The sequence below is a fragment of the Dermacentor albipictus genome, chromosome 3 (genome assembly GCF_038994185.2).
Source record: "Dermacentor albipictus isolate Rhodes 1998 colony chromosome 3, USDA_Dalb.pri_finalv2, whole genome shotgun sequence".
In the NCBI taxonomy this organism is placed as follows: domain Eukaryota; kingdom Metazoa; phylum Arthropoda; class Arachnida; order Ixodida; family Ixodidae; genus Dermacentor; species Dermacentor albipictus.
In genome coordinates this window covers 127135948-127148028 of record NC_091823.1, presented here as the reverse complement: position 1 = coordinate 127148028, position 12081 = coordinate 127135948, and the positions used below count along the sequence as shown (strand labels likewise).

General features: G+C 44.5%; 1 protein-coding gene across 1 annotated transcript; it reads right to left on the bottom strand.

Moving 5' to 3' along the window:
• Window positions 1-8013: 8013 nt before the first annotated feature.
• Window positions 8014-11763, bottom strand: LOC135912857 (acanthoscurrin-2-like). The gene is made up of 3 exons (XM_065445431.2): window positions 11502-11763; window positions 9256-9707; window positions 8014-8176 (listed from the first exon to the last, which is right to left on the bottom strand). Exons 1-3 carry the CDS (start codon window positions 11559-11561, stop codon window positions 8131-8133), a joined length of 558 nt encoding a protein of 185 aa, XP_065301503.1. The 5' UTR covers window positions 11562-11763; the 3' UTR covers window positions 8014-8130.
• Between the last annotated feature and the right edge of the window lie 318 nt (window positions 11764-12081).

The window sequence follows — 12081 nt, the reverse complement described above, 5'->3', positions numbered from 1 at the left end:
TGGGTCACACTGTCGAAAAAAAAAATTAAATTAAAACTCTGAACTTCTCTCCCATGTAACGACAATTGTGAGCAACAGTTTTTTTCTTACAGTATGCTAGTGCGAAGCAAACATTTTTTAGGTTCGTTTTTAGGACAGCTGTATATGAAGCATAGCTGCCAATTTATACGATCACCATGTCCATAATTCCGAATCAAGGTACATTAAAATCTAAAAGTCTATATAACAATTTATGCATAATTACTATTGGTTCGCGTATATTCTAAATCTTGAGTATGAATTGAATGGGTATTGCTTATCAATTGATATTGGATTGGATATCATTGGATTTCCGAATTTAGTATTCGAAATTGTCGAACGTTCGTTTCGAATATTTAAAGGATAGCAACGCTTAGTGATGTCTCAGAAGAAAGATAACGGTGTGAGGACTGTCCCGAAAGTTTCTTGTGCGAGGGAGTTGGGGTTGCTTTGCAGGAGTTGCAGGGGCACCAGTTTGTAAGTGAACGCATGGGCCAGACAGCTTACAGTATGCTGACTTATTTTCAGTCATTCGTTTTGAATGCCTCACTTAAGGCAGCATAGAGGCTATATGAATTGGTTGTCTCGATTTAGGCAAAGCAATTTATTATTTGGCAATTCGCATTATGTTTCCTTACCTTTAGAACAATGGGCGGTGCTTTAGTATGATACTCTACTTGGACAAAATCAACATTTTACGTGCACCTATGATGTCCCCTTTCTGTTTTTTTTTTCATTACTCATTGTCGTGGTGCACTACACAACCGAAACAAATGTTTATTATAAAAATAAGCAGAGGAGTTGTTGTAACTGTTTGTTGGTGACAGCTACACCTTTTTGCTTGATTGATATTCAGAATGATAATGTTTAGTTTCTACGGAGCTTTTTTAAATCACCTGTGCCTGATAACATAATTTTTGTCGCTGGGCTGGATTATCTGAAGACAGGGACATTAGTGCTCAAGTAACAGAAACACTCCTTCAACTAATTATCAAAAGTTAACTAAATTCTTAATTACCATACAGCATAAATTACAATTATTGAATTGAAGCCGGGGAATTTGCACGACGCACTCGCTTAAAAGGAATTTCCAGGATTACACCAGTTTACAAATTCGCAAATTGTGGGAGGAAATACATGGGCGTTCTTGTTACTTTTGTGCTTCAATGCATAAAAGAGCGTTTTGTTCAACAAGTAAGATGACCAACATTGCATTATTACGGCGAGTCTGATCGTACATACCTCCAAAGTTGTGTCATTATGGAAATTCATTCTAATTGGGAACACGTGACAAACTCACCGGCTACAATTCATAAATTGCGATATGTGCCGTGAAGAAATTAACAAAGCAGTCAATTCTTAACTATTTTACTTATCTGAATATGTGTTTTGACTTTTTGCGCAAGTAATGTCATCGTCTCTTAACAATCCAGCTCAAGGACTCGAATTACGTTATCTGCAATAGGCGTTTGTAGATTGTAAAATATCCCATAAAAATAGAAATGATCATACCGTATTTAGTGAAAGTAGTTTCTTAGCTAGAAGCGCCTACATTTACATCCATTTGAGGACGGCATTACATACCTTTAAATATGCCTGCAAATAAGCAATGGAAAAAATATCACTAAGGCTTTCTTTTTGCCATGAGGCCTTTACAGAAACTTAACATTTCACTGTGTTTAGAAATAAAATATTTCTTATTCAACTCAGTATTCGAAAGTAGGTTTCTCCAAATATTTTACTTCATTCTATCAGGACATGTAACTATTCGAACACCACCTAATTACAAAAATTAAAAGGTAAAACATGAGAAAAAGAAAAGAAAACATCTCATTAGTAAGTTAAAAGGCATGCGCATTATTCCGCAAAACTTCAAATTAACATATGCAGTGGTCTTCGCAATAGAATGCTACTACTAACGCAACCTTCTACCTACCTTCCCCTCTTTATTTTGCAAATAAGCGAACATCACTGTGCAAATAACTATTGTTGATTGATTTCTGCTTTATTTGTTTCAAGTGAACATCGAACAAAGTTAGAAAACACCTTAAAGCAAAATAAAGAATTCATGGAACATAAAAAAAGAATATTGATGTTTTTGTACATGAGGCAGTATGTGTAAGTCAGGAAATCCGTGTGTTTGGGGTCTAGAAACTAACGACGGCGCTATGACAATGATGACTACGATGATATAATGGACGTGGCATTGAATACAAAAGAACTGTTCTCTTCATTGGGGATGTTTCTGATGAAGGAAACCTGACGTAAAGATGACGAGCAACACCTGTGAGTTGCTAAAAGAAAGTGCCTAGCTACCCTAAAAAACTATCGCTCTAACCACGTTCCCGCCTGAGGCATAAAATAGCATCTGAAGTTTTTTAATGTCTTTCTTAAAAAGGAGGCAATAATTTCGGAAGCAGACGGCAAGGTGCTGCAAGCCTCCGATTAGCACTCGCCACTCAGAAATTACTGCACTATTCTGAAGCCAGTGGGAATCACGCATGATCTTTAAGTGACACAGCGAAAACGTTGGTGCATTAGCACACATCGGCTGTCATTCTTAACAGAAGCTGCATTGGCTGGTTAATATGAAGATAGGTAAATACACTTTTCCTACTGAAAAGAGTCATTTCGAGAGGCACACATGCTAGGAATCTTCTACAAGCATCGCAACTATGCTTCAATGCAACCGATAAACAATTTGCACCGCCGGAAATCTTGTGACAGCTACTTTTGACAAGTAATGACTTTCTCAATCTTCTCCATGCGGCCCAAGACGTGAAAAGCGTGGGTTAGACGAGGAAAATAACATGCAATCGGAAATCTCTGGACAAACGTTAGCATGGTTTCATTGGTGCGTTGATAAGGTACAGCAAACAACGTGAAGAAGAAGACCATAGAAAATTAAGGCTGACGCACTAGATTTTGGACACAGCACTCGAGTCGCCAGCTTTCATGTTCTTCCATTTCCTCTCTCGCGTCATTCGCTACCAAATTCTCCGGTGCAGTCTGCCCGACAACACTTGTATTGATACTGAAACATTGCATACAGTGGTTTTACAGCCTTAATTTCGGATCGCTTAGAAATTGTATCTAGCTTTCGTACTAGTGGCAATAAAAGTGACGTGGAAGCTTCTCAAGAAGAAGAACAACATTATTTACTCATAAATGTAAGTAGTGAATACGAGTGGAGCCCCTTATTCTAGGGCCCCACTGGCTTCTGCGGCTCACCGGGCCTGGTCGAGGGAGGCGCGGCTCGCCGAAGTTGCTCACGCGGCTGCAACGTAGTGAGAACGTTTATTTCCTGACGTTTCTGTTTTGTCGATGTTGAGCGAGTGGTACGTGATCAGCCTCAGGAGGCCAAGAGTCCTAACTACCACCAAAACGCTGGCGTATAAATCGGCATCATAGAACTCGCTTTAACGAGGGCAAACACGTGGATGTTTTTTTTTGTTTGTTTGGCATCGATCACGTGACGTGAGTTATGGGCACGTGCTGCTCGAGACAGGGAAGCGCTGCAGGATTACTACGCGGTATAGTGCACGACGACGATTTAAACGCGATGTCACGCACGTCCAGGACCCGTAATCGAACCCTGGTCGGGAGACGAACGTCGTTCTCTTTTCTGATGACTGCTCATTCTAGGGAAACCTGATGATAAAAATGATGAGGATGCCCGAGTCCAGTTTCAGCGTTGTCCACACGTAAGCGCGGCGGTCGTCAAAAGAGACGCGTGGCCCGACGACAAGCCCGGCGGCGGAGGGTTACAGCCAGCGGGGGAGCACAATGGTTCACGGAGAGTGCATAAGTGGGCTGACCGAGGCGGGGCTTCCGCCACTCGGTTCGCGAGAGCAGTGCCGTTACATTGAAGTCAAGCCACCGCCTCTTGACCGCACCCCTTCCGATACATTCCGCGAACGGGCCAGATGCCCCATCGAACGGGAAGGTGTTTTCTTTCGGGGTCTGTATCTTGCATGGGTATTGAGTCGAGGGGTCCACTGCAGAGTAAGAATTGATGGCAATGACCTAGAGACATTGGAACTAGGAATTGCATCACCCTGAAGCCTCGTTGTGTGTACGCGCACCAGTGCGGTTAGATAAACGATGGGGCAACGGTGATGTCGGGCAAGTTTTTTGAGTATACGCGCAGGGTCGTTGGAAGGGATTCAGTGGAGATTCGGCTAATATAGAAAGGAGACCACAAATTGTAACATCATTGTAACGAGAGCAGCATTACGGGAAAGTTGGTAATCCATTACTCAAGTATTATTGTGCAACAAAATAGACATGGACGTAAGGAGTAGAAGACGCACATTGCGCTTGGTGTGTCTTCTTCTCTTACGTCCGTGTCTTTTTTGTCGCGCAAGTATACTTGTGTAATCATTGTAACCTTTGACTCGTAGTCTTTAGATGTCTGTGTAAGTAGTTTCCATTCTGTCGCTTGCATATTCCATCTTAACAAACAGTCAACCGCTTGCAATCAGTGTCACAGCATTACCTGTAGTGTAATGTGACTTCGCCACATTCGCAACACCTTCAAGTTTCCCTCCCTGACACCGAGGCGAATATCGACAGCTGCACTCGTCTATCATTCATCGGTGACCACTTTCGCGGGCTAACAGATGTTAAACGTTATCGCTCAGCGCAAGGCACGCCTACAGGATTTAGAACTTTATTACACTACAAGGCTACAATATCAACTGCCGTCCCTTGGCACGTTGCAAAATTAGGCTGGAGCGTAGACAGGGTACTTTATATTACATTTAAGCAATCTTTAAAAATCACTTGCCGTACACTCGCATATATTACATTTTTTCTAACTCAGCTGAGTACACGGACAGTTGCGCAATACGTGCACGAAATTTTCAAATTCGCAATGAATACACATTGAAATGTACGAATTTGAACCGGTGAGTTTGTAGTGCGTATCCTCTAAATGGGAATGCCGGTGCTGGTGCCGAAAGCAACGGCCCGTGTTGCTAGAGCATCTCATGGGGACAGGTGTCTGCGACCCTATACAGGCTTTGTGCGCACCTGCGAGTGCGCATGGTCAACTCTCTCTCTATCTCCCTCTCTTTCTCTCTGCCTTCCTTTTCACCGTTTTATCCCCTTCCCTGAGTGCAGGGTAGCAGAGCGAATGATCGTCTGGTTAACTCCTCTTCGTTTCCTTGCTTCTGTTTCTCTCTCTATATATTTATGTTATCTGTGTTATATTTATCTCCATATGTATGTTTATAGCTTTAAGATAAGCGTGCCGAAACAGTGCGGCGAAATGTCTTGGTGTTCCGGATAAACTTGTCTCGCACTACGTCAATTATTTTGCTATTAAGAAGTCACTGGTACAGCAGCGCATTCAGTCGTATTATACGTTTGAAGGTGCTGATGTCACTGCTGGGACAATTTTCAAGATCACTTTCAAGTGGCGATACCTTATAAATAATAGGCTTTCATTCTTAGAGTAAGATGTGTGCCCTAAAACGATTAGTTGAAAAGGGAACTAGTGAAAAATTTTCTGGTCATTTCTGCATGTCAGTTTCTCGTGTGAGTAAGGTCCGCCTCTTATATTAATCCTAATTCATAAAATTAATTCATAAAATTAATTCATAAAAAAAGAACTGTCAAAGTTATAAAAAGAAAAACACGGTGTGCCTTTCTTTCGCGCGTTCTATACTCATGAACGACAGCTCTTAGACGCACCGCTAACAGTATTTCCAGGACGTTTTAGGACTAGACATGTAAAGTCAGTAAACACCTGACATTGTGTTAAGACCAAAATAAGACCACCGGAAATAAATGCTCTTCTCACTAATTGAATCATTTCTGACAGACGTATACCAAGCGACTGTTACCCCACCCAACGTCATTGGTCCTAAGTATACTAAGGAAAATGTTGATAAATGTGTGGCTAGAACTGTCAAAACGTGGCGGCGGAATTGGTGATGCACAGACAGTTTCACACGGAATTGTACATAAACGCACAAAAACTTAGGGCGACAAAATAGTTTGTGGTTTGGTGGTTTGTTAGTGGACTACTGGCGTTAAATTTTCGAATTGCATTCCTTGGTTAAAGCAAAGGTACTCGACCTCGAAAACCTCAGAGTAAATGCTGACGAGACCAAGAACAGCCCAAATACTGTACTGCTTAAAAGCCTTTCTAAGAACCAGTTTCTGTTTCGTTTACCAGCAGGTGCACGCCTGTGACGTTACGATACACAAGGTGGTCACGTGGCAAGAAAACGTCGCGGTGTTTTGGGTTCCGCTGTGGCTCGCTCGGTTGTCCACTATGCTGCAACTTCGTTGCCCGGATGAATGTGGCAGCGGGCCACGACCGAGGGTTCCGTACCGAGTGCCGAAACATCGACACGTTTCGCTGACACCTTATCGCCTTCTGCGCACCCACGATGTCATGACACATGGTCCTCCTGGTAAACTAAACCCAAACTTGTTCTTAGAGATGCTATTATAATATAATAATAATATGTTTAGGGTGCTCTGAGGTAAGCCAGTTTTTTTTTCATTTTTTTTGGTTTTGAGCTCGAGTGTCTTTATTTCAACAAAAGATGAAGTCGGCAATGTAACGTTAGCACTTTAAGTGCAGTGAAAAAGTTCAGGCGAGTTGATCTGTGGTGAAAAGTAGTAGAAATACGTTGTGAAAATTAGTGATGTGACATTAAGGAACCCAAAGAATAGAATACAGGATGATTTTCGGACGAGAAAATCCCTTAAGATTCGATAGCTTGTGGATTTAAATGGCCGTAAATAAACGCTGAATAAAAAGTTAAAATAACAAGTTTGGTTAGATATACAGATATAGCGGTTAGATATACAAATATGAAGGTTAGACAAAAATAGATATCCAGTCGTAGCCAATAAGAAACACTACCAGGCCTGTGAGGAAAAACACATGGTTGAAAAGACATAAAAGCAAGATCTCTTTTCAGTTCTAACAGATGTTTAGACAACCCAAAATGCCTCTTCACAATTTTTTAAATAACAGCTGTTTCGCTATACAAGCAGGTGCACGGCTTGGTAATTTGTGCGGTTATTCTGGGTTTTAGGATTACACAAGAAATTACAAATTGAACATGTTCTTTGCGCTTGCTCCTCTGCTGTGCTACATACGTGTTCATGCACGTAACCTTCAGCTTCGTGATATTGTCACCGAGATTGGACCAGGATGAACAACTCAGGACTGTCCAGCAGGCTCACGACGGGGACGTGAGGCTTGGCCTTCCGGTGCCGACGTGGGAGCGGCCCGCTTAGTGGTTAATTATCACTACTTGCGGGACCAAATAAAGTTTTCCATCCATCCATCCGTCCGTCCGTCCGTCCGTCCGTCCGTCCGTCCGTCCGTCCGTCCGTCCGTCCGTCCGTCCGTCCGTCCGTCCGTCCGTCCATCCATCCATCCATCCACACGTCCGTCCGTCCGTCCGTCCGTCCGTCCGTCCGTCCGTCCGTCCGTCCGTCCGTCCGTCCGTCCGTCCGTCCGTCCGTCCGTCCGTCCGTCCATCCATCCATCCATCCATCCATCCATCCATCCATCCATCCATCCATCCATCCATCCATCCATCCATCCATCCATCCATCCATCCATCCATCCATCTTCTACCCACCCACCGAGGTTGATAAATGATGTGGCCATCCCGCGCTTGAACTAAAGTCAGCGTTATTTTCGAAAGGCGGTTACGCAACTCGGACCAACAACAGGACGGTTGTGTTATGGTGTGCAGCACTGCAGTCTACTCTTAAAGGGAACACCTGCTTACTATCTCGCAATCGCTTTCAGCGGAGATTTAAAGTGAATACCTGCAGGCGGTCGTTGTAGGCATGGGTGTCTCCCTGACGCTTCATAAGAGAGGTCCTTCTTTTATAAAAAAAAAGGTTGACTACTTGTTACTCTTTCGTTAAACTATATGCTACTATTCAGGTCTTCCATGCAAGCATGGGCCATCCCGAACATCGCAATATGAAATGTCAATGGGGCAGACGAACGTATGTAGTAGGAACAGTTATATTTATTGGTCTAACCAGATGCCCAATCCAATTCACTCATGTCGTTCACGCCTTTGAAGCTTCCGGACCTTCCATTGTCACTCAAGCAGCGTCCTTGCTTCACCACCATCCGCTTCCGCCGTACTTGCCACCGCCAAAGCCACGCCTGTAGAGGAAAAAAAGAACGCCAATCTTAATTTTTAAATCTTAAATTTTTAATCTTAAACGCCAATCTTTAGTCGCTTAGGCGTGCCATCAGTTACGTATTACCTGCGTACTAGCTACGCTTCAGTTACGCATCTCGCGCTCAGTGTAGGCCCTGGCGGGCATTTTTTGGCCTCACTGTATACGGTTCTTGAATGTGGCCCCATGCATATGAGTATGACGAATGGCTTAACAAGATAGCGCAGTATGGGTCTATCTGATGCCAGAGATTGTTCTTAGGCAACTGTCGGCGTTCCGAAAATGTAATAGTGAAAATGAATCGCCACCGACAAAATTCACAAAATGCGAGCGATTATCTTGTGTACTTACCGTAACGCGCATTCAAACGGTTGGCTCAAGCCTGTCTATGCGCCGTAATAACATTTGATACAAAACGTTATACGGCTGCTAGTAAGACCTGGATGGTTTAATATGTTCTTGACATTGAGGTCAGAGTAATGTTCTTGACACCTTATCGGGATGACACTGCTGTTTGAAACATCGATTAACATTTAGACAGCAAGAGATTTGTATACAATTTCGATGAAAGGTTATATAACCGTTATGCCATAAATACATTCTATTTTCTGTTGTTCAGATGGCGAAGCTACAAGCGCAAACTCACGTATCAACTTTCTGGTGCAACGTTGTTATATCTGTATGTGGATTTTGATCATACGTTCACCGCATATCTGTCAAAATCCGAACCAGAACACTTTGCGTGAGTTAAGAGCACTGTATTCTGTTTGTAAAAGAAAATAATGTTATTTTTCGTTCGAAAAACAAATTATTTCCATAATGTATGTTTCATTAAATAAGTTAAATGTATTTAATAGCCATTCGACTAAAAATACAAAATTATAATGGTCTCGAAACTGCAAATAAATCATTGTGCTTTCTCTTTCGGTTCGCGTGATGAAATTGAGTTCGATGAACTGCTCAATATTTGCACGTTATAGAGAAAACTCGAGTTTTCCGCTTTGAAATTGTCATGTAAAGCTGTGGCGTTCTTTTGTTCTACCACAGAATTTACATGCTTACCCGAAGCCTCCACTGCCACCGTAGCCTCCACTTCCGTAGCTGCTTCCGTAGCCACCGGAGTAGCTGCTTCCGTAGCTCTTGTAGCCCTTGCCATAACCTCCAAAACCACCACCGTAGCCTCCGCTTCCGAGACCCCCACCGTAGCCTCCGAGACCACCGCCGTATCCTCCGCTTCCGAAACCGCCGCCATAGCCTCCGCTTCCGAGACCACCGCCGAAGCCGCCGTAGCCTCCTCTGTAGCCACCGCCGTAGCCACCGAGACCGCCACCATAGCTGCCACCGCCGTAGCCGCCACTTCCGTAGCCGCGGTAGCCACCAGACCCACCGTATCCGCCGTAGCCCCCGTAGCCACCAGTGCCACCGAGCAGGTAGCCGGCGCTGACCTGGTCGACAACGACCAGCGCCACCGCGGCGAAGAGAGCTACCACCAGCCTGTTCATTGTGCTAATAGCCTGCGTCACCCATAAACAGGCCCATGGTGAAATGTGAGACATTATATGCGTTACTCACAGACTCTGCAACAGTCCTTCTGCCATTGATTTTTCTTTTTGCGTTGACTGGAATTTGAGCAGCAGGTACGGCTCTACTTACGTAGAGACGTGAGAAAAATGACATGATACATAGTGCAGCAAGTTTTCACTGTGGGTTAGCATAGCGAAGCTGCTGTGTTATGTGCCGCTATTCTTAAATTCTACACAACCTATTGATGCCACCCACACGCTCTATATGTTTCTGGAAGGGCAAATGATAAAGCAGGAAAATAACATACAATTAAGTTTCGACGATTCAAGGATGAATCCGATATCGGGTCTTCAGTGCGAGCCAAACTATGAACATTTACTTACCCTGAAATAGGTCAAAGGGCCGACCATTAAACATCAATTTGATATCGCAAGAGTGCGCGCTGCTTTGTGAATTCTGCTTGGTAGCAGCTGGGTAGAATCTTGCGTGTGCGCTTTACTTTCTTTCTGCCTCCTCTGACCACTACCTCAATGCAAGGTAGACAACTGGATTTTTGTCTTCCGGCTAACTTCCTCATGTTTTCATATTTCATTGACTTGTTTAACTCTTTTTTAGGAAAAGTAGAGCCAAAAATTTTAAACATACAACGTTTTATCTATGAATAATCTGCGCTGCACACGGACTGATTCTGACGGTTTGTGATCATACCACAATTGAATACAAAAAATAACTTAGCATGGTAAAGGAGGATGTGCGCGCATTGGTGCATACACCTAAGATTTGCGAGCGCAGCAACTGCCACGAAGATCAGAAAACCTAACCGTTTTGACAATTCTAATATATTCATCGTATATAGTTTGCCTTTACTAGGCGGATACTCTTGTACAACCAAATTTATTCCAGTTCTAGTGAACGGCAATGTCAATGCCTATTCAAGGGTTATGACATGAGATGAAGATGCACATCAAAACAGAGCCAAACGAAAACGCTGGGTTCACTGGCATTGCCCACGAAACATACATTCAAATTTCCTCAATGCATTTAGAAATCGACCTTCCAGTATGACAAAACTATTGCAATCCTCGCCGGAGCTGCAATAAAGTTTCTTCACTCACTCACTCATAAAGTCATGACATGCTGTACTGAATGGAAAATTACACCCAATTTAGTTTTACTACGTGAATATACCAAGTAGATAACGTTGACAATTATAATGAGCAAGCAATCATCAGCCTTCTGAATATGCACATATACATTGTCACTAGCATACGCGAGGAAATCTAGGGGCATGTTTATAAAGATGACGGGTAAAGATACGATCTCTACGTTCGAATACAAGTGCCAAGCTATTCTACGCAAGCTGGCCATCAGCGTTACAAGATGTCTTACGACAGCTCGTCTGAAAAAAGTGCTCTCGCAGAGTATGGCGTTCAATCATGTAATATGAATCACCTTTCAAATTATCATGTTACTCGGATGATGAACCACGGGCTCAGAAATGAGTGATCATATGAGGCCTAAAACGTTACATTTCACTTATGACGGGCGCTTGCACAAAATTGAGGGTACTAAAGAAAAACAAATTTCCATGTAGTGAGCGCGAAGGCCGAAGGGAGCTGAACGCGAAGTGTGATCGATGACGGCGCCGGCACACATATTTCGCGAGCGTCCCATGTTCAACGTGACATGCAAGATCCGCGATCCATGCCGGCGGTTGGGCTCCAAGTGCGCTGGGCGCGTGTCTACCACCGCCGCAAGACGAAGAGATCGGCCGGCTCACTCACCTGTGGGATCCTCGATACTCGAACTGAGTCGGTGTGCGAGACGGCAGTGGCCTCACCCATGCCGGCCGGTGGCTTTTTAAACGAGCCACCGAGCGGGACGCGCTCTGGCTGTCAGTCTCAAGGCCGCGACGGCCACGAGCACAGGACAAATGACGCCCGCGGTGGCAGTACGCCCATTTAATTACGGATCCTTGAAGATGCAGCCACCTTGTTGGGGGCGGTGGTGGTTGCCTCGCACTGCGTCTCCCGTAGAAGGACCCCTCCCTCCTCTCCCTCTGAGGAGACGGCCCCAGCGTCCACGCAACGACTGCCCCGTTCCCCGGTCCCCGGAACGGATCCTCTCGCAGGAATGCCCCCGCTGCTCGGGAGAAACGGTTTTGCCCCGGGGACAGAGGGGCGAAGGCGCATGTGTAAGTTGCGCACCGCGTGGCACGCAAATGGCCGGCACGCAGGCACGTGGGAGCGGCGGCAGAAGATCGCCGAGGCATTGCGAAATCAGCTGACACGGAAGAACGCTTTACAACGTCGTCGTCGCCGTCATCGCAGTCGGTCTGGAAGCGAGCCCAACGCTACGCGTGCA

Excerpts from the sequence above, each read along its gene's own strand:
- LOC135912857 (XM_065445431.2), bottom strand. The coding sequence starts at position 11,561 with ATGGGTGAGGCCACTGCCGTCTCGCACACCGACTCAGTTCGAGTATCG. Across the intron at positions 9,708-11,501 it reads GAGTATCGAGGATCCCACAG|GCTATTAGCACAATGAACAG; the intron begins GTGAGTGAGCCG and ends TGGGTGACGCAG. Across the intron at positions 8,177-9,255 it reads GGTGGCAGTGGAGGCTTCGG|GCGTGGCTTTGGCGGTGGCA; the intron begins GTAAGCATGTAA and ends TTTCCTCTACAG.